This window comes from Mus caroli, chromosome 14 (genome assembly GCF_900094665.2).
Source record: "Mus caroli chromosome 14, CAROLI_EIJ_v1.1, whole genome shotgun sequence".
NCBI classification, from domain to species: Eukaryota; Metazoa; Chordata; class Mammalia; order Rodentia; family Muridae; genus Mus; species Mus caroli.
The window spans coordinates 43,893,840-43,918,465 of NC_034583.1; the positions used below are offsets into that span (position 1 = coordinate 43,893,840).

The 24,626-nt window shown below is 47.1% G+C and overlaps 2 protein-coding genes and 1 long non-coding RNA gene across 6 annotated transcripts; 2 read left to right on the forward strand and 1 right to left on the reverse strand.

The window, feature by feature from the left end:
• Nucleotides 1–6,987: 6,987 nt before the first annotated feature.
• LOC115029217 lies at nt 6,988–9,205 on the reverse strand. Its single transcript, XR_003834776.1, has 3 exons — nt 9,138–9,205; nt 7,401–7,474; nt 6,988–7,093 (listed from the first exon to the last, which is right to left on the reverse strand). It is a non-coding gene; the product is annotated as an uncharacterized LOC115029217 (long non-coding RNA).
• A 113-nt stretch (nt 9,206–9,318) lies between these two features.
• Nucleotides 9,319–16,138, forward strand: Mettl17 (methyltransferase like 17). Of its 3 annotated transcripts, XM_021181652.1 has the most exons (14): nt 9,319–9,500; nt 9,628–9,781; nt 9,866–10,000; nt 11,359–11,440; nt 11,704–11,785; nt 12,272–12,345; nt 13,043–13,137; nt 13,448–13,518; nt 13,830–13,937; nt 14,147–14,215; nt 14,952–15,002; nt 15,379–15,471; nt 15,638–15,822; nt 15,899–16,138. In XM_021181652.1, exons 1-14 carry the CDS (start codon nt 9,423–9,425, stop codon nt 16,005–16,007), a joined length of 1,386 nt encoding a protein of 461 aa, XP_021037311.1. In that variant the 5' UTR covers nt 9,319–9,422; the 3' UTR covers nt 16,008–16,138. The 3 variants fall into 3 exon arrangements, 2 of the variants coding, with proteins under 2 accessions (XP_021037311.1, XP_021037312.1); XM_021181653.2 differs by lacking the exon at nt 15,379–15,471 and having other exon boundaries at nt 9,341–9,500; XR_002379673.2 differs by having other exon boundaries at nt 9,353–9,500; nt 9,628–10,000; nt 13,448–13,699.
• Nucleotides 16,139–17,879: 1,741 nt separating this feature from the next.
• Nucleotides 17,880–20,998, forward strand: Slc39a2 (solute carrier family 39 member 2). 2 transcript variants are annotated; one of them, XM_021182587.2, is made up of 5 exons: nt 17,920–18,184; nt 18,360–18,490; nt 18,706–18,756; nt 19,141–19,324; nt 19,702–20,041. In XM_021182587.2, exons 1-5 carry the CDS (start codon nt 18,070–18,072, stop codon nt 19,791–19,793), a joined length of 573 nt encoding a protein of 190 aa, XP_021038246.1. In that variant the 5' UTR covers nt 17,920–18,069; the 3' UTR covers nt 19,794–20,041. The 2 variants fall into 2 exon arrangements, with proteins under 2 accessions (XP_021038245.1, XP_021038246.1); XM_021182586.1 differs by having other exon boundaries at nt 17,880–18,184; nt 19,141–20,998.
• The last annotated feature ends 3,628 nt before the right edge of the window (nt 20,999–24,626 follow it).

Genomic DNA, 24,626 nt, shown 5'->3' on the forward strand with positions numbered 1-24,626 from the left:
CCTGAATTGCTCAATAAATGCCAAATGTGCCTTTGCAATTTGCTTTGGGGATTAGAATGTTTTTTTTTTTCTTTTATGTTGGGATTTGAATCAAGGTTCTGTGAGAAGATAACGGTATTTCTCAAGCAGGGAATTTGGAATGCCAACTAACGCAGGATGGAACATAGAAATGGCTAGAATCGTTAGGTCAAGTGATGTAGCCATGCTAAGAAGTCTTTCTGAAGAAAAGTAGCCTTGCTGTGCATTATATAATTTGAACGTGCTTGCCTGATTATCAGAATTCCTTGTTGAAGAGGAAATGTTTAACTCTGTTATCAAAGGACCTGTGTGGATTAAAAATGGGGTCTTGCATCCGCTCGGGGCTGGGGCCACTGAGTGAGTCAGGATGCCGAGGGAAGGTTTGACTGCTGTGCACCCACATGGAACTGCTGGGCGGAAGTCTGCTGTGAGAAGCCACAGGACCCCATTCCAGGGTTGGTGAAGGCACAGTCTGAAGTCCCGGAGGAGCTGCCCGTGTTGGGCAGCACAGATGCCACTAGGGGCCTCGGAAGAGACAATTCTGGGGTCGCTGGGCCGCACAGAAACCAGGGACAGCAGGTTCTCAGTCTTGGACATCTCCGACACTGCTGGATGTCGTGGAAGAGCTGAGAACAGAGTGGGGACCCTTGGGCGGACAGGGGTGGAGTGGGGGCGGGGAGGGCGCAAAGGAAAAAGGGTAGGAGGAGAGAGCTCTGGCAGGTTACCATGGGGCGAGAGTCCTTGTCTTGCCTGGTGGCTTGTTCAGTGGGGCTTGGGTTGGTGGTGGCTGTGGCTGGAGCACAGAGAGGCCTCACTGCGGGAGGTTAGACATACAGCTCTCTAGACGAAGACCTGTCCCATTGCTCTAGCATGGTGGATGAGAAGAGGCAGTCCATGGTTTTAAGGTGTTTATTGTAGAAAGGCAGAGAGAGGGAGAAGGGTAGAGAAATAGAGGGCAGCCATGGCTATGTGAAGAAAGGGAGGGAAGGTGGGGGGGGGGGCGGCAAGAGAGCAAGAGTAAAAGCAATGGGGGGGAGGGTATGGGGGACTTTTGGGTTAGCATTGGAAATGTAATTGAGGAAAATACATAATAAAAAAAAGGAAAACAAAAAAAAAAAGAGTAAAAGCAAGAGAATAAGAGGTAAGAGAGAGGGGAGGAGGCAAGCAGCCCCTTTTATAGTGGGCCCGTTTTACCTGGCTGTTCCAGGTAAAGGTGGAGAGGAGCACACCTGACTGTTTTCAGGTAACTGTGGGAGTGGAGTCCTCACAGAATGCCAGGAGCTTGGGGCATCAGCCACACACCTGGGGGAGGTGGGTGGGGAGCGGGGAGGAAGCCTGTGGGAGGCTGTAGCTGTGACAGGAGCCAGGGGCCCAGGAGGCATGCCCAGGATGGCGGAGTACCTGCCATCCCATGCAGGCAGAAGTCACTGCCTACCAGGTCACCGGGGTTCAAGGCCTGTGCTTGACCTGGGACCAGGCTGTCTGTAAACAGCTCACCGCCCCACAGACCTGTAATGATAAAAATGAGCCTGGTGCTGAAGCCTAGTTTGTACCTCTGTGCTCACTTTCCTTGAGTGCCCTGGTTTCCTGGCTCAGGTTTTAGGCATCAGGATAGATGGTTTTGCTGGCTGCTTATACTTTTAAATCGGATCTCCCTATATCCTTGTAAACTAAGGCAAGTATTTCCCAATTGCATCGTATAAGGAGATAACAGAGCCTCTGTGATGTCCCATGAAATAAAGCGTGCTGCCATTGGCATTCAAAACTTAACTGCATTCTGCTCAGCCTGCTGTGACACAGCCTGCAATCCCAGCTACTCTAGAGCCCAAGGCAAGGGGAGCACAAGTTCACGGCCTGCCTTACGCAAGCTTAGCAAGATCCTGTCTCAAAAATAAAAATAAAAAAAAAGTTGCAGAGTTGTAACTCATTTGGTAGAGGACTTCTCAAGCAAAAGGAGAAAGGATGAGAGCTGCAGAGAGAAGAGGAAAAGGAGAAAAAACAAAAGACAGGGGGAAAGAGAAAAGGAATTGGGGAGGGAGCAGATAGACTGCCTAACTCTACCTTCTAACTGCTCTCTCGGCCCCTTATCCAGTCCTGCCTGCTGTCTGCCCACTCTTCTCAGGACCACAGCTCCACGAGTCCCCACAGCTGCCTCTAGCCTCCAGTGAGAATTTTTCACATTTAGTCTTCACATCATGCCCCCTTCTTCACCCTCTCTGAGGCTGAGGATCGCACAGCGTGAAGAGCCAGGGATGCTGTAACTGGAGAGGCACTGCACCTGTGTCCTCCCGAGATGCATGTGTTTCCAGCAGTGGTGAGGAGCAGCCTGCAGCCCAGGGTGAGGCTGCCTACTGACTTGTTTATCTTTCAGGGAGATGAAACTGAATCCCAGCAGTTGGGTGAGTGCTCCCAAGATATGTGGGAGATAGCACTGCAGGAGGAACCTTGCAATGCAGGAGTGAGTCAGACTCACATGACTGGCAGGTGAGGAAACCTGACACTGAGGTTCTCTGCTTCCTAAGCCTGGCTTTCCTCATAGGTCATATGGGAAAACACCTCATTTATTGTTTTCTGTTGCTAATAACACAGTACCAGAGACTAGGTAAATTTAATTTGACTCACAGTTCGGAGGGCTCCAGAGCTGAGGGGCCATATCTGGTGGTGGCCATCTTGCTGGCAGACTCCTGAGGCAGAGGCAGGTGGATCTCTAAATTCAAGGCCACAAGGCCAGCCTGGTCTACAGGGTGAGTTCAAGGACAGCCCAGGGCTACACAGAGAAAGCCTGTCTCGAGATAAAGTAAAATAAAACAAAGCAAGCGAGCCACCAGGATTCAGTCACATCATCTAATCCTATCACCTTGCAGGTCTTGTGCACCATGGCCAATCACTCTCCCTGGCCAGTCTCTCTTAGTGTTACTTGGCTCTTTCAGCTGGCCTGATCATCCCTGCCTGACCTCCTTTTTCCAGGATTCAGAGCTTCTTTTGTGATTAAGAAAGATCCCACCTTGATCTGACAAAAGGTCCCACAAGAATTATTACTTTCCCCATCTCAAAAATTAATATAGAAACTCACATGTGATGCTGACACATAAGTATCACAAGCTATGTCATTCTTTTCTGGAAGAAATGGGGATGTTCCATGGAAAAGGGCTGTCTCGGTCCTTAAAGTAGATGTCTTCCAGCCTCTGGTCACATGGCAGCATGAGGACAGTTCCCCTGTGAAATTCTCCCACCTCCAAGATCTCTGTTTGATGTCCACTTGGCTCTTCACTGCAAGCAAGCACTATTTTATTTTATTTTATTTTTATCTTATCTTATTATGAGACAGGCTTTCTCTGTGTAGCCCTGGCTGTCCTGGAACTTACTCTGTAAACCAGTCTGGGCTTGAACTCAGAAATCTTCCTGCCTCTGCCTCCAGATTGCTGGCTTTAACGGTGTGCACCACCACCATCTGACCAGCAAGTACTTTTTATTAACATATTCCTCTTAACCTGAAAGCCTTGGGGCAATAGGACAATTTTATCATTCTTCACTTTTTACATTTTCAGGGCACATTTAAACATAAAAGCAAACCACATGTTATCCTTTGGTGTGGAAAAACTGCCCTTCCTTTTCCAAAACTTATTAAAAACCCTTTATTAAAATTATTCTGTTGGAATTTGTAATCCTCACCCTATCAGTCATGTCCACAGTCCTTCCAAAAGGCATCCCTGCCTCACCAGGGGGTGCCTTGTCAGATAGAAAGGCCACGGAAAATGAAGGAACTTTTATCTTGTGCTTTGGGCTTCAGGTGCCTGCCAGTGTTTCCTATTTGGCAGCCATCCCTGCTTCAGGGTCTCAGAGAGAGCAGAGGTCCTTATTGATGCCGAGCAGGCAAAGAGATGCAACTCATACCTGCCAGGTCAACCACAAAGACGGGTGTGGACCACACAAAACTGGAACCAGTGGATCAAAGGAGCATGGCCATCCCCTTGGCTTCACAAGTTCACCCCTGCTCGCAGTGAGGAGCAAGGTCCCTGCGCACTCATGTTTAACCTGCGTTGCCTCTCCAGTAAAGCTGAGTCGTTTCCCACACTCTTTTCTGTACGCTTTGTCTTAATAGCACAGTAATTATTTCCCAACAACTTGTGAAGGCTACAACCAGATTTCCTTTTCTTTTTTTTAAAGATGTGTTTTATTTTAATTGTGTGGGAGAAGGCAATGTGTACGTACGAGCACAGATGCCCAGAGAGGTGAGAGACATTGGAACCCCGGGCGTGGAGTTAGGAGCAGTTGTAAGCTGTCTTATGGGAGTGCTCAGGAAGGGTTTCCCCGCAACCTTGGTAGAGCCATATCAGTGTTCTGCAGAGAAGCAATGTCTTAGCCTGGATTTCCACTGCTGTGATGAAAACCATAACCAAAAGCAATGTGGGGAGCAGAGGGTTTATTTTACCTCAAAGACGGCAGCCCATCCTAGAGGGAGGTCAAGGTAGCAACCTGAATGTGGGAAGTGAAGCCGAGCTATAGACAACCTGCTTAAGGGTGGCACCAACTGCAGTGGGCTGGACCCTTGTACATCCATTATTAATCAAGAAATACTCCCCCAGCCTTGGCGCTCTACAAGAGGCATTTTTTTTTCAGCTGAGGTTCCCTCTTATAAAGTGATCCTGGTTTGTGTCACATTCTGTCAAGTTGGAAAAAAAAGAAAAACCCTACAATAGGCAGTACATAATCTATATCTGCTATAGCGCCTGGGTAGTCAAGCTCTACACAGCAGGTTCCATTTTCTTAATATGAAAACTCAGTCATTAAGTTGCCTTTAGGGGGCTGGAGAGATGGCTCAGTGGTTAAAAGCACCAACTGCTTCTTCTGAAGGTCCTGAGTTCAAATCCCAGCAACCACATGATGGCTCACAACCATCTGTAATGAGATCTGACGCCCTCTTCTGGTGCATCTGAAGTCAGCTACAGTGTACTTAGATATAATAATAAATAACTCTAAAAGAGAAAAAAAGAAGTTGCCTTTAGGGCTAGAGAGAGATGACTGGGCCATAAAAGGCTAGGTTCACAACCAAAATTAAAGTGCCTGTCATTCCAACCTCTGTAAGTTACAGGATATCCAGAGCTACATAAAGAGACCCTGTCACCAAAACAAACAAACAAAAAGAGCTGCAAGCTAAAGGAAATCTTTCCTTGCTACGGTTGCTTTGTCAGAATATCTCAGAAGAACAGGAAAAGAAACTAAGACCTTGGCACTTCTGATCCTCCTCCTCCTGCCTCCCACGTGAGAGATGCAGGTGCTGGGAATCAAACCCGGGACTCCATGCACTTCTGATCCTCCTCCTCCTGCCTCCCACGTGAGAGATGCAGGTGCTGGGAATCAAACCCGGGACTTCATGCACGCTGGACATTCTCCCAGTGGTTACATTCCCAGATACGCTGGGTTTTGAAGACATAGTCTCACTATGTAACCTGAAGTAGTCTCAAACTTAGTTTCCTGCCTCAATCTCCAAAATGCTGGAATTATAAGATTATTATGCTTTTTGAAAAAATACTTACTGGTGTTATTCAATACTATCTAGTTTTTCCACACTCGTGTTTGGTTTAAATGTAGAAACAATTCTTAGCATGGCAGACTTCACAGATTGGATACGAAATGAGCTTACTCATGTTTTTTGTTTTTTTTTTTAAGGGCTGGGTGGGGGAGGCAACCTAATCAGGTAGGTTAGATCTAGATTTTTATCTTATCTTGCCAAGATGTTTTTCAATATTTTTTAAATCTGAGTGGGTGTCCATAGGTGAATATGGGACATGCATGTAGGTACTTTCAGAGCATATAAGAAAGCACTGCCCCCACCCCCCCAAAGCTGGAGTTATCAATGGTTGTTTTGAGCTGCCCTCTGTAGATCCTGGTGACGAACAGTAGGCACTTGGGCCTGCTGAGCAATAAATATATCTATCGCTCCACCCACATTGAGCACAAGAACAGAAAGTGATCAGTCTCCAGCATGTCAATACTAACTGTTCAGTGCAATCTAGAAAGCCTATGTCTGATGGACATTCTGATCCATGAGGAGGAGGAGGACAGTGCAGGGTTTCATTGTATTTAGTTATGCTAAACAAAACTTGGAACTAAGAACAGAGTGACAATACCAGGCATGAGAGCTCATACCTTTAACTCCAGTACTTGAGAGCCAGAGTCACATGGATCTCTGTAAGTTCGAGGCCAGCCTGGTCTACATACCAAGTTCCAGACCAGCCAGACCTACATTGTTGAGGTTTGGTCTTTTGCTACGTATTGTAACGCTGAATACTGGCATCCAAGACCTGGTTGCCCCCAGGGACAAGAGAATCCACACATAAAATGTGACCTTGCTCTTTAATTTAAAACTATTGGTTAAATAAAGATGCCAACAGCCTATTAGCTGGACAGAAGAGAGATAGGGCTTTTGTTTCCCAAGCTTGGGGATGGAGGAGAACCAAGAGGGGAGAAGAAGGTGAAGAGAGGAGAAAATGCAACGAGGTTGGTGAATCATGAAAACATAGCCACGAGGGCTGGCCAGTTGGAACTAAGAGCTGCCCAGATGAAACATGACAAGTCATAACTCAGGATATTGATGGGGAAGTAAATTCTAGCAGAGAGAGTAGATGTCTGCCCAGCTCTAGTGCTGATTAAGGCTTATTAATTTATATAATAAATATAAAGGTTGAGCGTCTTTTATCTGGGAACTAAATGACCAAAATCTCCAATTTGAGATTTTTAAACATCTACAACATTACATAGTAAAGCCTTGTCTCAAAATAATCAAAAACAAAATAGACCACAGTAGCATTGCCTAGAACCCCAGAACCCCAGAGACAGAGGCATGACTGTGAGTTGAAAACCAACATGAGATACGTTGTAAAATTCTGTCTCAAAAAAAAAAAAATTAGGTCTAAGTCAGTGTATTAGTTACTGTTCTGTTGCTGTGTAAATTGCCATGACTAGCAATTTATACGAGAAAATGTTTAATTGGGGGCCAATGATTCCAAATGATTAGAGTCAATGCTTTTGGAGCAGCAGAGTATCGGGAACAGCTGAGAGCTCACATCTGGAACTGCAAGCAGAAGGCAGGAAGCACAATGAGAATGAGTCCAGAGTTCTGAAACCTCAAAGCCCACCCCTAGTGACACACTTCCTACAACAAAGCCACACCTCCCAATCCTTCCCAAAGTTCCACCAACTGGGATCAAAGAATTCAAACCACCTGTGAGGCTCCGTCTCATTCAAACCACCACAGTCAGGTCTTGAGATGTTACATTCCCAATGAAAGGGAAGGATGTCTATTAGGCCATTAGCAGAAAAAAGGAAGGCACATCTCTATTACCTGTTTAACAGGGAACAAAGGAATGTCCTTCACTAACCATCAAGTCTCTGATTTCATCCCATTCCTCAGCGTTCAGTCTCATGTGGCATCCAAACTGTTGTTCTTTCATGCCTGTTTTTTTTTTTTAATGATATGGATGAAGTATAACAATTTAAATATAAAGTCATGTCTCTTCAAATTGCCAAAGTACATATAAAAATAGTAACATAAGTTTGTTGAAGGTTTACTTTGATCCAGACATTATCACATTTAATCATTATAACAAGGCTTTAAAGGCATCAACTGTCACTGCTCCAGAATCTGACCACCAAATGCCAGACCCCAGAAGATTATACATATCCTATGTTCTGACACCTGCCCATAACAACAACAACAAAATCAACCCAATCAATCTATCAGGGTAGATCTGTAAGTGGCAGTGATAATTTATTGTTTCAGCACAAGCCAGTAATTTAACATGAAAACTAATAATAAAGTATAAAAACTGCAAAGTATAGGCTGGGCACTGATGGCACGGGCCTTCAAACTAACCACGTGAGTGACTGAGGTTGGTGGATCTACATACTGAGTTCCAGGCCAGCCAGCCAGGGCTGTGTGTGTGTGTGTGTGTGTGTGTGTGTGTGTGTGAAGCTAACACAGATGCCCATATATGGTCCTGTAACTTTTCTAATTGAACTGAATGAAGAGTGTAGAGTACACTTCTTCGTCCTGTTAGCTAACTTCTGCCCCCAAGAGGCTAAAGACGAAACCACAGCTGGGTAAAGTACTGCTGCCGGGACCCAAGAATTTACAGGTCCATGAGTCTTTTTAATGTATGAGCGCTCTGTTGCATATACATCCACAGGCCAGAAGAGGGCATCAGATCCCCTTCAGATAGATGGTTGTGAACCACCATGTGGTTGCGAGGATTTGAACTCAGGACCTCTAGAAGAGCAGTCAGTGCAATTATCTGCTGAGCCATCTCTCCAGCCCCAAGTTTTGGGGTTTTTTGTTGTTGTTGTTGTTTCACACACACACACACACACACACACTGATTAACCCTTCGAACATTTAGCATAAAATTCTCCATTTGCATTTCAAGGACCAACAATACCCAGTACGGTGCGTTGTTTAAAAATGTAACTCTGACTTTCGACTCCCTAGCACTTAATTCAGCTATCACCTATTATATTCATGAACTTGGGTAAATTAACCACGTGGAAAATTAAGTTAGCAACAGATGTTTGTGGAAATAAGATGGCGGGAATTCGGTGTACTACGTGGGAAGCTCTTGATAGAAAACCTGGAGCATACTCGCAGACAACAAATGTGGGGGGGGGGGAAAGTAAGCTAATTAAGTTTTATATTTATTAATTTGCAAACTGTAATAGTTATTAGCGCTCATCGTTGGCTGCCTAAATCTTTTGTTATGGTCTTGTCCGGTCTCACAAAGGGAAACTAGCCAAGGTTCAGAATTCTACAGCACCAAATGAAAACAAAGAAAGTCCACACTTTCCTTTTCACCTGCCTACCCCACTCTCGGCCCCACTCCTGCCCCCGCCCCCGCCCTTGAGTCAGCCACTGCAGCACTGGTCCCCACCCCACCCCCGCCCATCCCTGCCCACCCTGCCCCCGCCTCTACCCTCCCAACTCCCACACCCTACCGCCCCCCAAGCCCTCTTCTATCTCCCCACCCCAGTGAGACTGCTTACCCCCTCCACCCCATTTCCCTTCCGCCCCCATTTCCCTACTCCCCCAACCCCTCTCCCTCCTACCCCACTAGCCCCCCACTAACCCGTGAGACTGCTCCCTTCCCATCACAAAACACGCCCAAGCCGGGTTGGTCTCGCCCCTAGCCACGCGCAGCATTGAGACCACGCCCCTTCTGGAGGCTAAGCCCCTCCCACGTACGGCCTCCGTCGCAGAAACGTGCATAAGGTCGCTTATTGGCTGCTAGCAAATACTCCCTCTTCTCATTAGTTGATACCGTCCGGGTCGAAGTTCCACGGAAGATGCTCTTAGCTGCTTGGGCTGAGGGTCACAGGCATGTGTACTTCCGTTTCCGGTGTGTCCTGAAGCCATGGCCACCGCCAGGACACCGAGATTTCTGCTGCTGTTCTGCAGATCGTGCCACAGCCTTCGAGGACCCCAGTCCCGAGTAAGTGCATCTTCCTCTGCTGGCGGAGAACTGGGTTTCCAGAGACATCTCTCGGAGGAGGAGCGACCTCGGCGATGCCTCGGGCAGCAAGCACCTGCAACCATTCTGTTTCTTTCGCTGTCTGCAGGCGTACGCCGCCCTTGTGCCCGGTGTGTCCCAGGTAGACAACGGGTCCGATTTCCTGGGGAAGAAGCCCCATCGTAAGCATCCCGGCATCCTGCATCTTCCGCACGTCCAGCTGCCGCAAGCACTGGCTGACGCCGCACAGTTAATGCTTTTTGGTGAGAAACTGCGGGAAGGGGAAAGCCAGATAAAACCAAAGGAGGCCAGCACGTAGCGATGACCCTTTCCATCTGTGACCACAGAGACACCCATGCGCAGTATAGAGAAACAAGTGCAAGCACTCACCAACTATCTCTGGAGCCGACATTTACCTGTAGAGCCGGAGGAGTTGCAAAGACGGGCTGCGTATCTTGAGAAAAAATTCCTGGAAAAACAAGGTAGGGCATAAAACTAAAAAGCAAACCAGATTGAAATGTCAATGAGAAATTAGGAACAAAGAATAATTTAAATCTCTCAGATAAATGCTGCCGTTTCTCATTTGATGCTGTAGTAACAGCCCTACTAGATGATGCCCTACTAAGAAGGGAGTTTGGGCCAGAGGTTGCCCTTGGAGATTGTGTAAAGGTCAGAAGTTTAGGTCTTTGGGGTTTTTTTAATTTTTTTTTCCCCTCCACCGCTGCAAGTCAAAGAGATAATGACTTTATTTTGATTCACGTAAGTAAAGGCCGTATGGCAGTTCAGTAAGTACGAAAACCCACCTTGGATAGAAAATGATTACATTTCAGATTATTTTTAAGACTATGAACTTCATATTGTAAATTTGCCTTTTATTAATCTTGTATTCCCTGCACTTGCCACAGTTCCTGGTTCAGAGCAGTGTCTTAGTGTTCTGTTGTTGAAGAGACACCATAATCACGGCAACTCTCAGAAAAGAGAGCTTTTAACTGGGGCTGGCTTACAGTTTCAGAGGGTTAGTCTGTTGTCAGCATGACAGCATGCAGGCAGACATGGTGCTGAAGAAATAGCTGAGAGTTCTGCATCGGGAACTGCAGGAACAGAAAGAGACTCTGGGCTTCGCAGGGACTTTTGAAACCTCAAAGCCCACCTCCTAATCCTTTCTCATAGTGCTACTCCCTGGTGACCAAAGCATTCCAGCGGATGAGCCATTGGGGAGCAAATGGGGCCATTGTCATTCAAGCCACTACAGTAGGTGTTTGTAGAAATTTGCCCAGTGGTACAGAGCTCCAGACAGTCCGGAGACTTGGATTTTCAAGCCCCTTTCTATGGTAATATTGAAGATGTCTCACTCCTAAGTGTCAGAGAGTGAAAAAGTCTATAAAGGTGCCCTTATCCTAGCTTTTATTTTTATCACATGGACAGGAGAGATGGTACAGAGTAAAAAAGCACTCACCACCAAACCTGATGACCTTCTACCAAATGGGTGAAGGTGAGAGCTGACTCAGACCTATATGCACACAAGAAGTAAATATTTTAAAAAAAATCATTTTTATCAGGCTTCTGCTTACTATGACGCAAAACTTGGATGGGTTAAGTTGACTAAACTGCTATCCTAATAGTCTAGATACTATTAGGTAGATAATATACAGACAAGATAGTGTTGGATATACTCTGGTGATGGTGGCGGTCATCAGTCTTATCCCTCTTTCCTGAAGTTTTGACCTTTCTCGGACTTTGAGCATTTTCTCAGACGGGAATGGGAAAGGCTGGGAGGCGTGTATTTCACGGGGTCCAAGCAGTTCTCCGAAGTCCTCACCTCCAGTTCTTCTCACCCTAGACTCAGCTCCCACAGAGGAGAAACTTCGTGAGGCAGTACTGCATGCCCTGCGCAAAACTACCTACCATTGGCAGGAACTCAGGTACGGACTTCCAGAAAGGGTACAAAGAAGGCATGTTACACGTGAGGAGAGCTGAAGAGACAGTCAGCTTTGCGTTTGAGAAAGCCACCTGAAGTCTTCTGTACTAGAAAGTGGAAGGACTAACCAGAAGAATCCTTTCCAGATTTTTTGTTTCATAAACTTTAGAGGGTAACTGGGGCTAGGTTATTTCCTAAGGGGAGTGGGGAGTGAGTCTCTGATAGTTTTTTGTTGTTGTTGTTGTTGTTGTTGTTGTTGTTTGACAGCTACAGTGAAGAGCTGAGTCTGATCTATATGGCAGCAAGATTGGATGGTGGTTTTGCTGCAGTTTTCAGGGCGTTCCATGAGGTGAGAGTCTCTCAGCATCCAACCCAGCCCCCTTTGTCATTGGTTTTGTTTTCTGTAAATTAGCCTTCTGTGGTGGGAGGTCTTGGGATGTTATGCGCACACTAGTGGTTTTATTTATCCTTTGAAAACAATCCTGTGGCCTAAGAAAGGTTAGAATCACTGAGATGTTTCCTATCTGAAAGTATTTTTTTAATTCATTTACTGTATGTGAGTACACTGTTGCTGTCTTCAGACACCCCAGAAGAGAGCATCCGACCCCATTACAGATGGTTGTGAGCCACCATGTGGTAGCTGGGAATTGAACTCAGGACCTCTGAAAGCAGTCAGTGCTCTTAACCTGCGAGCCATCTCTCCAGCCCCCTGGAAGTATTTCCTATTGAATCTCACAAGTGCGTTCACCTCTCACCTCTGTCAGAGTCCCCTAATACTCACTAAAGCCCTCACTGCTGACCTAGCTTTCTCTGGGGTGTTCTGTATCTCCTTCAGATCCAGGCTCGAATCCCAGAGTTTCGGCCACAAACGTTAATGGACTTTGGGTCTGGCACTGGTTCTGTTGCCTGGTAAGTAACTTTGTTAACCCTTAGCCATGTCAATTCTAACACTAGAGCAGTAGTTCTCAACCTGTGGGTCGTAACCCCTTTGGTAGGACAAACTACCCTTCCATGGGGGGAGTCCCATAACAGATATCCCCCATATCAGATATTTCCGTTGCCATTCCTAACAGTAGCAAAGTTACAGTTATGAAGTAGCAATGAAAATAACGTTGTGGTTGGGGATCAGCACAATGTGAGGAACTGTATTAAAGGGTGGAAGCATCAGGAAGGCTGAGAACTACTGCCCTTGAGAATCAGATTTCCTATACCACCTCAGTATCAAGAAACTTGGATACTAGAGATCAAGAAAGTAGGGCCTAAGATGCTGCAGCCCGCAGATTAGGCAAAGCAGAAGAAGGCATTTGGGTTAAGGTCAGATTTAAAGAAGGAGCACTGGAAAAAGGCCCAGGACTTAGATTAAAAGAGAAAGCAATTTAATGAAGGGAATAGGCTTTTTACATATATATATAATCAGAAGTTTTTTAATCATCTGCCTTTTATTTCAGAAGTTGTAAAATACACTAAGGAAATAAAGTCATACTGTTAGATTATCGGTTTTAATGTGACACCCTGATTCCCCAGGGGTAGCATTGAGGGCAAGTGAGACTCTCGGAGGAATGACTGTTTGTCATGACAATTGGTGTTTTTCCTCTCGCCATCTCAGGGCTGCCCACAGTACTTGGGGCCAGAGCCTCCGTGAATACATGTGTGTGGACAGTTCAGCTGCCATGTTGGGTTTGGCCGAGAAGCTCCTGAAGGGTGAGAGCGAGCTGTGACCCAGGACTTTCCAAAGTTCGGGGAGATAGGAAAGTGTTTGATTGGGACGTAGAGGAGAAAACTGTAAAGTAAGATAATCTGGCCTCCTTCCATTATTGTAGTGGAATGGTGCTAGCATCCTTTGTGGATGTCTGCAGGTCACTGTGGTTGGATGATGTCATTCTTTAGTACTCCCTTACAGCCCTGCACCTCTCAGCCAGTGTCAACACCCAAGGCACGCTTCTTAATTGAGTATAAACTTGTGACTGTAAAGTTCATGTTCACTCTCGGCTTCCGCATCTTTCTTCCATAGGTGGTTCAGAAGCAGGGAAGCCCTGTATCCCAGGTGTCTTTTTCAGACAGTTTCTACCTGTGTCACCCAAGGCAAGTTGCAAGTAGGCTGTTCTCAGATACAATGTGGCACACAAGACAGCAATGGCCTCAGCCGTGAAATCCATCATTTTTGTGTTAGAAGATAAAAGAAGCAATAGAAGACATTTAAAACTAGGCATCACAGTGCACACCTATAATCTCAGCACTCAGGAGCTAAGGCAGGAGGATTACTGTGAGTTTGAGTCCAGCATGGGTTACGTAATCAGATACTGGGGTCAGGAGGATTTAGAGGCCAGGACTTTGTTGTACTTTTGGATAGGGAGATGTCAGGTCTGTTGTGTGTCCCTTGTCTTGGTGCTCAGGTCCAGTTTGATGTGGTGGTATCAGCCTACGCCCTCAGTGAACTACCCAGCAGGGCTGATCGCATTGAGGTCATTCAGAACTTGTGGCGGAAGACAAGCCATTTTCTGGTGAGTTGAAATCCTTTCACTGCCTATTTTAAAGCATCTTTGTGCTTCTGTGCCTTTTCCTCTTACCGTCTAGTGTCTTTCTCCTCTATAGATGTCTGGGTGCTTCCTCAGGGTATCCATCCCCCCTCACACCATGCCCACTCCCCTCTGCCGAGCCACTGACAACTGTTTCCTGGGATGCAGAGTGCCTGCTTATTTTCTTTAAACAGGTATTGGTGGAGAACGGAACCAAAGCTGGGCACCGACTTCTTATGGATGCCAGGAACCTGGTCCTCGGGGTAAGGTCCCATGTGCTCAGTTCTCACCCCTCTGTCATAAATGACTCTTACTCCCTTGGGAGCTGGTGACTGTCACACACTTCCAGAGATGACTCGAGAATGAGCCAAAGTCATGATACAGCAAAGTGCTTGGCAAATGAGGGTTTCTAGGTCAAATCCAACCCAGCGCCTGCTGCCCTAGGAGCTATGCATATTCATGAGTATGATAGCTTTCACCCAGCTGAAGGCAGAGCTGAGTACCTTAGAAACAGGTGTTGCTAGCTCCTTGGTCGATTAAAAAACTACTTTGCTGACTCCTGATTGAAGGTGTTGCTGAGCCAAGAACCTTGTCTTAGGGGAACAGTGTGAGCCAATATAGAATCCTAAATTTTTTTTTTTGGTTTTTCGAGACAGGGTTTCTCTGTATAGCCCTGGCTGTCCTGGAACTCGCTCTGTAGACCAGGCTGGCCTCGAACTCAGAAATCCACCTGCCTCTGCCTCCCAAGTGCTGGGATTAAAGGCATGCACCACCACTGCCCGACTAGAATCCTAAATTTAATTGTGCCAGAGTGAGAGGTTTTTTTTTTTTTTGAGTGGAGGTTGCCGATGGGAGAGCACAGGTGTGCGGGCCAGCTTACCTCCATGAACGTGGTGGGTCAATATTTGAACGACCGTGAGGCATCTTCAGGTCGCCAGCTGTAGAGGTTGGGTTATGAGCATGGATCCCACAGGGTCGGCTGTATTTCCTTGATTTCAGGAAAAAGAGAAGTCACCTTTGGACCTTCGACCTAGCTTTGTCTTTGCCCCAGTAAGTACCACTTCCTCATCTTCCCACCTCTCAGAGCTGAGCTTCCATGTAGCAGAGCAAGAGAGTGAAGCAGAGCCACTCGGCCGCCTCCTCCCGTGCTCCCTCTGCTTTCCCACCCGTGCTCCCGTGCTCCCTTCCTCCTGACCCTTCTTGACTCTAAATCTATTTTACTTTTTGTTGTGTGCATGAGGTGTATGTGGGTGCGTATGAGCAGTGTGAGGGTTAGACAGCTTTCAGGAGTCTGTTCTCTCCTTCCTCTATGGAATTTTGAGGGGTCAAAGCCAGGCTTTTAGGCTTTTGCAACAAGCACTTGTACCAGACGTGCCTTCTCCCCAGCCCCAGTTAAATTATTAATGGATCTTGTGTGTATTTGCAGTGTCCCCATGAACTTCCCTGTCCTCAGCTGAATGCCTCCAAGTCCCTGGCCTGTAGCTTCTCCCAGGCTTATCATCCAATCCCCTTTAGCTGGGTATGTATCCTCAGAGTGTTGTAATAAGGTGACACAGCCTAACCCAGGAAACCAGAATAAGCTGGAGCTCTGTGATTTATAGTGTGAGAAAGGACTTCGGGCGTGTTCAGGGAAGGGAGGTAAGAAGGTTTGTTCCCTCTGAACAGCCCCTGTGTTCTTCTTCTAGAATAAGAAACCAAAGGAGGAAATATTCTCTATGCTAATCCTTGCCAGGGGGTCTCCAAAGGAAGCTAACCGCTGGCCCCGAATCACGCAGCCCGTCCTTAAACGGCCTCGCCATGTGCATTGCCACCTCTGTTGTCCAGACGGGCACATGCAGCACGCTGTGGTGACAGCCCGTCGGCACGGCAGGTATAGGAGATATGACCACCAGAGTAAATGTAGCAAGAACCTGCAGCTCATCTAATGCCTCTCTCTCGTGCCGCAGGGATTTGTACCGCTGTGCCCGTGTTAGCTCCTGGGGAGACCTTTTACCTGTGATCGCTCCATCCGAGTTTCCTCCTTCGTCCCCTGATGAAGAGCCCCCTGAGAATTGACAAGGATGTATAACAAGTGTTCCTTTCCATCACACCTGCCAAGGGCAAAGCTACCTGGTATCCAGGAAGAGGGCTCTGGTACCCCGTGCTTGTGCTTGTTTGAAATTTTAATAATAAATGTTTGTAAAGAACAGAGGTGGATGTTATGACTGCTTAAAGACACAGGGCCGGTCGTCCTGGCCTGTCTGTACTGAAGAAAGTGCAGTCTCAGTGTGGAGAGGTCTCACTGCTGCAGAGACACTTCCTTGAACAACATGGAGGATGGTGGGGAAAGACACCGCTGGCCCTGTGAGAAGGGGCACGGCAGGTCTCAACCAGTGGTCATTGTGGGCCTCTAAGAGGGAACTCGCAGTTAGCTGACTTCTTTGCCTGTATTTCCCTCAAAGTTTTTTGTTTGTTGTTTGTTTGTTTTTCGAGACAGGGTTTCTCTGTGTAGCCCTGGCTGTCCTGGAACTCACTCTGTAGACCAGGCTGGCCTCGAACTCAGAAATTCGCCTGCCTCTGCCTCCCGAGTGCTGGGATTAAAGGCATGCGCCACCACACCTGGCTTCCCTCAAAGTTAATCTAGTCAGGACACTTCTGTTTATTTGGTTTGTTTCCGTTTCCTGTTTCCATTCTAGAACAACCCCAATTCGCAACAGGAAATGTTAACCCCCCCAAAACAGGAGGATGCCCACCAGAAATGCAAGGGCACCTCAAGTCTGCCTTCACACAGCAAGCCTAATTCCCAGCTGTCAGGGAAGGGGACCCGGACACAGAAGAGGGCTGGGGGCAAGCTGATAAGATCACACCACAGGCTTTGTTAAAGGTCAAGGTTTTTCGAGTTCTTGGCACTGATAGACATCTGGTAGACCATTCAGGTTCAGCACTCTGAGGTTCTGCACGTCAAGCCTATAAATTGCCCTGTACAATGAAAATGACAAGGTTAACAGTTGATAATTACAGTACTAGATGGCCACTGGGACGGCACAGCTTGCCTTGACCCAAACAATGAAAGTGTTCTGCCTGACCTTGTTTTGTTTGAAGTTTGTGGGTTTCCTTAAACTTTAAAGATTAAAAAAAAAGAAGTGTTTAAACTTAAAGAGAAAAAACAATTGACTGATTTCTCGGGGGGGGGGGGGCTTCTTCACAGAAACAGGAGTGACAGGTGGGGCATAGTGTACCAAGGCTCTCGAGAAGCAGAGGCAGGTAAGTCTCTTGAGTTTATCAAGACTAGCCTGATCTACATAGTTCCAGGCTGGCCAGGGCTATACAGTGAGACCCTGCATCAAAAAGAAAAAAAAAGTGACAGTATACATGTTGTAACACTAGGAATAACACACACACACACACACACACACACACACACACACGAGAGAGAGAGAGAGAGAGACAGACAGACAGACAGACAGAAACAGAGAGAAAGCACTCCCAGGGAATTTCCATGCCTGGAGCTATTTTTCTGGAATTAGAGGAAAGGGGACTCTCATCACTTGCTAATTCACACAGAAGAGTAGCAACTCCACCCCCTTTACCCTCAGGTGGCCCCAAATCCTCTCTGAAAGGGTTCAGTTCAAGTATCAGCGCAGCAACCTGTAAGACTTAGGATAGGGTAGAGTGTAGGTAGAGCGTGTGGAAGGCTTATATTAAATGTCCTGACTGTGGCAGGACCAAATTGCCTCACACATAAATTAGCTGGGACGTAACTACCGTAGGTTGTTCCACTTGAGGTTAGATCAACCCCAGACATGAACTAAGAGTCCTCAGAGAGCTTGGATTAGTCACAGCATTGAAGAGAAAACTTCTCTGAGCTGGACCTGGCAGGGAGTCTGGAGTTTCTGGTTTGGAAGCTCAGGAAGGTGTGAGGCAGGGGAGGAGCCTCCAGATAGTGGGAGGGTTGGTGACTGGGGCTGAGCCCTCGTCAGCTATGCAGGTGAGGGCTGTGTAAACCCAGACAGTCCAGGGACAAGAAGGTTATCAGCAGTCCTGAAATTCACGAGAGGGAATACTCCACTTTGACCAGTTCAACTGCTCCTGACTGCTTTTGCCTTTCTGAGGTCTCTGCTTACCCTACACCCCAAAAATGGAGGTACTACTAGGAGTAAAAATTGGCTGCCTGCTTGCTCTTCTGGTTCTTACACTGGGCTGTGGCCTTACTCCCATCTACGTGAAATGGTTCCAGATGGATGCAGCTACAGGTACAGCCCCGACTCTGACTCTGTCCCTCATACCGCCTTATCTCAGACCTTTCCTAGCATCTGGCTCTGCTCTCTCCCACCCCACCCCACAGATGTTGAGTGCCGTCTGTTGCTCTTCATTCATTCCCACTTACCTCACTGCTAACTGGAGAGTAACCTCTGCTTTTTTTATTAGGTCATCACCACAGGGTCCTCAGCCTCCTGGGCTGCACCTCTGCAGGTGTCTTCTTGGGAGCAGGGTTGATGCATATGACTGCTGAAGCCCTGGAGGGAATTGAGTCAGAAATTCAGAAATTCGTGGTACAGGTGGGTAGCCAAGAAATCCAGTGGCAGGGCCATCGGGAAAGCTCTGAGTGCAGCGCACCGCACCGGTGGGACAGCACCTGTTGAGTAGAAGCGTGCGGGGAGGGGGGGGGGGTGGAGGGGGGGTGAGCATCTGAGGAAAGCATGTTGGCTGAAAGGGCAGGACAAGAACTAGAGCTGCCTCAGACTCAGTCTAATTTCTGTTTCTGCCTTCCTAGAATAGTACAGGAAGTAAGGGAAATTCTTCTCGTGATGCTGCTTCTAGTTACGTAAGTATCTACCATTAGCCCCTGTCTGGAGAGCGAGGAGAACCTGGGACTTTTCGTGCCCCTTTTGATATGTGAGGAATACCAGGACTCTCTACTCTCACTTCAAATAATGTCAAGAAAGATAGTGCCTAACTAATCTTTGTGGGCCCTCAGAAACAGCTCTTGCATCACTCCATCCTTCCTACCCTGGACCCTCTGACAGAGGTCACATTATTTTCCTTTATTTCTAATCCAAGCGGCGTTTGTCCCTCAGCCCCTCTGGGTCTCTCTCCTCCACGCGTCTCCTCTCGGGCTCCGCCCCTTTTGGTCCTTGTACCATGTGGTCCCGGGTCCACTCTATGTCTCCTTCCCTTCCTGGCTTATGGTCCCTCTCTGTGTTCCTAGGTGGAGTATCCCTATGGAGAGCTCGTCATCTCCCTGGGCTTTTTCTTTGTCTTCCTTTTGGAGTCGCTGGCATTGCAGTGCTGTCACGGGGCTGCTGGAGGATCGACAGTACAGGAGGAGGAATGGGGAGGGACTCATGCCTTTGGATTCCACAAGCATCCAGCGGTACCCTCACCCTCACGGGGTCCCCTGCGCGCCCTGGTCCTTCTGCTCTCTCTGTCCTTTCATTCCGTGTTCGAAGGCCTGGCTGTGGGACTACAGGCCACAGTGGCAGCCACCATACAGCTCTGTGTCGCTGTGCTGGCTCATAAGGGGCTTGTGGTGTTCAGTGTGGGCCTGAGGCTGGGGAAGATCAGCACTGGACCACGATGGGCCACGTTCTGCATACTGTCACTAGCTCTCATGTCTCCTGTGGGCCTAGCCCTAGGGCTGACCGTGGCTGGAGGAGCCTCAGGACAAACACAGGGATTAGCCCAAGCTGTATTAGAGGGCATAGCAGCTGGCACATTTTTATATGTCACCTTCCTAGAAATTTTGCCCCGGGAGCTGGCTTGTCCTGAGGCCCCTCTGGCCAAGTATGGCTGTGTGGCTGCTGGGTTTGCCTTCATGGCCCTTATTGCTTTATGGGCCTGAGATATTCCTCACTGCTCTAATAGACCTACCTAGGATAACTTCTTCTAAGGACACTCCCTCAATAACTTTAGTCCTCAGACATTATTTTCAGTGAGACTAAACACTTACTAGACACGGACTGACTCAGATTTCATACACGTGAGATCCCGTCCTTGCTCAGGACTTAGGAAGAATGTTTTGTTTGCATGCCTATTTAACTGGAAAATTGGTATCAAGACCATCACTCCAGATTTGTTATTATGTGTAATAAAAGTCCCATTTTACCTGTTCCCTTCAACCTCGTTGCAATTCTGCCTCTGATAGAGGAAAAGTGGGTGGGGTGGAATTGGGACCAGTAGTCATTTTAGTGGCTATAGGCCATTCCCACCCCCCAAAATCATAGACTGCTATAAACATCAACAACCCCTTATTCCCTTACCCATGATAGCTGAGAAACAGACCAGCATTTAGAGGAAGATGGATGTTTAGAAACAGAAACCAGGAGATAAATATTTTTCCTTCGCTAATTACCTTACCCCACTCTCAGTTCCTGTTGTCAGCCCCACCAAGTTCCTATTTTCACACTGAGTCTTGTGTAGCCTCCCTCTGGGATACTACTGCTATCCTCTGAGCTTCTCTCGTTCTGGCTGCCACAGGCTAAAGGATTAAAAACCGGTGTTTGCAGAAGGGGACCGGCGCCAGATAAATACCTAGTGTGATTATCTGAGGTGTGACCACCTAGTGACTTTCCTTCTGTCTCCCTGACCAACTGCTACTAAAGATAGTGCAGAAGGCAGTTACCCCTGACAGACTCCTCGGCCCTCACCTGGCTGGAGGATCTCACACTTAGTGAAGAGTTAGGGAAGGATAAACTGGGCTCTGCAGTTGGTTTGCCCTCACCAGTTTGCCCTTTCTTGTGATTTTTCAATGTGATAGCCCAAATAGCCTTAGCATGAAAAAACTCTCCTGAAGTCATTCATGTCTCAATCTTCTTTCCTCTGTGTTCCCCTCCTGAAAAACTAAGAAAGCTAAATCCAGTCTCCACACAACCAGGGATCAAGGAAAAAGCAAATGAGTAGACAATGATGGGAGGGAGAAGGGGGGGGATATTTTCTGTGAAATACAGTCCCGTTGTTGTGTGCTCAGCATGAGTTGCACAGAGTAAGGTGCTCAGGAGAACCTGGTGTGTGCCAATGGCACGGGCAGGGAACACCTGTGATGTGACAGGTGCTGTGCTGCTGTTTGTACACAGACTGCCTCCCTGGCACAACTCCAGCAGTGACATTATCCCCATAGTAACCTAAGAAAACCTGCATCCAGAAAAGTTAAAGAACTTGATCTCTCAGCCAGTGGGGCCTCCTATCGCTGTATAAAAAGCTCCGTATAGTCTCTTCCTCCTTGTGCTTTCTCTCCCAAACGTCCATATGTGTTAGAATCCCAGATTAGAGCAGAGAGTGTAGGGCATAATTGAGGAAACTGAATGGGAGGATATTCAGTAAGATGTGTGTGGGCAGGGTTTAGACAAAGCAAGAAGCATGCAATGCCCTGAGCTGAGTAATAAGCATGCTGTTAGTAGAAACTAGAAAGGACCAGCCCCGAGAGTGGTGTCCTTGATCTACAGAGACCCAACCAGGAAGGTGCTAGAATAATCTTATTTTTCCTGCTCTGATTTGCTAATAATGTCTTATTAAGTAAAACCAAACAGAAGCCTGAGGATAGAAATGTAATGCTGTCTGGGCATGGTGGCACACGCCTTTGATCTCAGCACTTGGGAGGCAGAGGCAGGAGGATTTCTGAATTCAAGGCCAGCCTGGTCTACAGAGTGAGTTCCAGGACAGTCAGGGATACACAGAGAAACCCTGTCTCAGGAAAAAAAAAAAAAAATGTAGTGCTCTATAGACTGGTCAACCTCCAGGGACACAGATCTGTCCTGCATGTCATCTATTCCCTGCCATGTTTACCTTAAAATGATCTTGCCAGAACTCTGGCAGGATATGTTGTATGAAAGCTTGAGAACTATACCTATCACAGGAATGTGCCTAAGAGAGGAACCCGACGGGAAGTGCCCTAGCCTGCTATGGCTCTCTCCATGTCTCTGGATCGCGGGTGCCATCAGCATTGGAGACAGGGGAGGTAGAGTCTGTTATCTCAACCCTCTGATGAGTCCTGAACGCTTTGTGCCATCCCACAAATTCTGGATTCCCCTTTGGCCTCCTCTCCAAAAGCTGCCAATACTTTCTTTCCCTCCCCATATCTATTCCCTGCCTTTTCCCCAAATTCTTACCAACCAGGACCAGACATGTGTTTAGTTTGGGGAATATTGAATCAAGAACAGACATAAAGCTAGAGGGTGGGTCCACCTGGAGAACACCAGGCAAAGAGTGTCTGGAGCAGAAGAAGGACTAGGTGCTCTCAGAAGGCACAGAGAAAAGCAACCCTGGGAACAGAAGCAGCATAAGAGCCATGATGGGAAAGGAGTGGGATGGCTGCACCTCTGCGTGATGGCCATAGGAAGACTGTAATGGAAGATGACTAGGAAAAACAATGAGTCTTAAAAACAAAAAAAGGAGAGGTGATCCAGGCTAGTGCAATTATTAGGAGTGTGTGTGTGTGTGTGTGTGTGTGTGTGTGTGTGTGTGTGGCAATTTTCACGTCTTCCTGTGATGGCGTAAAATACAGAGGGAGTTTTCTCTGGGGCCACATAGGAGTGGCTGTGGCCCAGAAAAAGATTGAGGTTACCCCACATTCCATGTTCCACCATGCTGACATCTGCGTGAAGTTTGTTGCTGCTTTTGGATTGGTTGGGCTGGCTGATGGTTTGTTTTGGCTTTTGTTTTGACTCAAGAGACTCTATATGTAGCCTTGGCTATCCTGGAACTCACTGTGTAGACTGGGCTGAGCTTAAACTCATAGAGATCCACCTGCCTGTGCCTTCCAAGTGCTGGGATTAGAGGTGTGCAAAACCAGACCAGGGATCAGTGTGTTTCAATAGGAACGGGACAGAGTCATAAATCAAAACTTCAAAGGCCTCAGGTGCTGTCTGATGACATTCTTAACCCAGTTGACATTCAGGGTTAGTGAGCGCTAATGGTCTATTAAATCATCCCACAAGATTTTACCTGATAGTCAGAAAGATGTCAAGATGAGTAACTGGACGGGCTATTTGGGGGAGGGGGCTAAAGATAGCCTAAGGTAAACTGTAATTAAGCACCAGACCTGCAACATTCCAACTTCTTCACAGTCACTTAAGTTCTAATCAGTCAATCAGCCTCACAGAATGCTGTGTGTGAACAGATTTCCAGGAACTGTAGTTTATGCCTGACACCTCTCACGGCCACTCCCTCAAATATTTTGTATATTGTCAAGGACCAGCCTCAGCTTGGAGAGGGGTTCTGAGAGAAGGGGTGTCTGGGAGCGACTAAAACAAACCACTTGAAGTCAATTTGTTGGTCCAAGTTGGGGGCCTATGTTCTTTCTGCTTAATACAGTCCCCTCTGCTATTAAAAATTCTAAAAGCTCTCTGGGTAACTCATGGGGTTTTTTTGACCAAAGTCAGAAAAGCTACTATAAGAAATGCTTGGATCTTCCAACCAAGTCAGAAATCCTGTTAGGAAAAGTCTAAAAGTAATTCTTGGGTTTTCCGATCAAGATCAGAAAGCCAGAGAAAAATCTAAAAGAGCTGTGTTTGCCATTCAGACAGCCTTTTCTGGATAGCTGCTAGAAAATATTCTAAAAGAATTATGTCACCTCTCTAAGTAATTCTTGGGATTTCAGAAATCCTGTTTTTAAAAAAAAAAAAAAAAATCCTTGAAGAGCTGTGTTCGCTCTCCAGAGATCTCCAGACAGCTCACTAGAGAAAATTTCTTTAAAAAGAACTGCTATAACTTTCTGCTTCCTTATCTGATGCAGACCAAAAGCCAGTTTTTTATGTACACATCAATCCAGTTATTTATTCCAGGTTCCCTTTTGACCATCCCATGATTCAGCATTCCATGACCTTAGCCCCTTGACTCTTTGTCTGTCTGTATGTCTGTCTATTTGTTTTTCAAGACAGGGTTTCTCTGTGTGGCCCTGGTTGTCCTGGAACTCACTCTGTAGAGCAATCTGGCTTCGAACTCAGAAATCTGCCTGCCTCTGCCTCCCAAGTGCTGGGATTAAAGGCATGCGCCACCACTGCCTGGCTTATCCCCTTGATTCTTAGGAAGAGACAGCAAGCACAAGCACAGACAATACAGTAGCTAGCTGGGACCCCAGCCTGGAATCACCATTCCTACCATGACCTAAATTCGCTGTCCCAGGCTGAGCTTGAACTCAAGAATCAGCTTGCATTTGTATCTGCCTGTCTTTGTGTCTTCCTGAAAAGCTGGCTCATAGTGTAGCTGCCTCTCTGTTCCTTTGGATCTGTGAAGCCCCATTGCATCCTTATATTTTTGCATAGCTGAGAAATTATATATTTTCAAACTCATATTTTTAAAGCTCTTTTCCACAGCCTTAAGGGCTGTCCTGAAGGTCCCAGTGCTTACCATTTTGCTGAGACAGCCACACCTTTGCCTCCTGGACGCATGCTGTCTCTGATTTTCATGGACTCTTTAACATTCACAGGGAGATCATTCCTCGGATGAACGTGAAAATATGTACACTATTATATAAACAAGCCTTACACCCACAGCAGCCATCAACACCCTTGGAGGCCCAGGCCCATGCCTGCTGGCCCTGCCCCAGCAGCAGGAACCAGTCATTCTGTCCCTACCAAGGTCATACCAGAATATATGCTTAAGAAGAAAATCAAGAATTAGGCTTCCCACAGGGTAGTGGTGGCACATGCTTTAATCCCAGCACTTGGGAGACAGAGGCAGGCAGATTTCTGAGTTCGA

Coding starts and splice junctions, on each gene's coding strand:
- Mettl17 (XM_021181652.1), top strand. CDS start 9,423: ATGGCCACCGCCAGGACACCGAGATTTCTGCTGCTGTTCTGCAGATCG. Junction 11,441..11,703: donor TACCATTGGCAGGAACTCAG/GTACGGACTTCC, acceptor GTTGTTTGACAG/CTACAGTGAAGAGCTGAGTC. Junction 13,938..14,146: donor GGAAGACAAGCCATTTTCTG/GTGAGTTGAAAT, acceptor TTCTTTAAACAG/GTATTGGTGGAGAACGGAAC.
- Slc39a2 (XM_021182586.1), top strand. CDS start 18,070: ATGGAGGTACTACTAGGAGTAAAAATTGGCTGCCTGCTTGCTCTTCTG. Junction 18,185..18,359: donor CCAGATGGATGCAGCTACAG/GTACAGCCCCGA, acceptor TTTTTTTATTAG/GTCATCACCACAGGGTCCTC. Junction 18,757..19,140: donor GTGATGCTGCTTCTAGTTAC/GTAAGTATCTAC, acceptor CTGTGTTCCTAG/GTGGAGTATCCCTATGGAGA.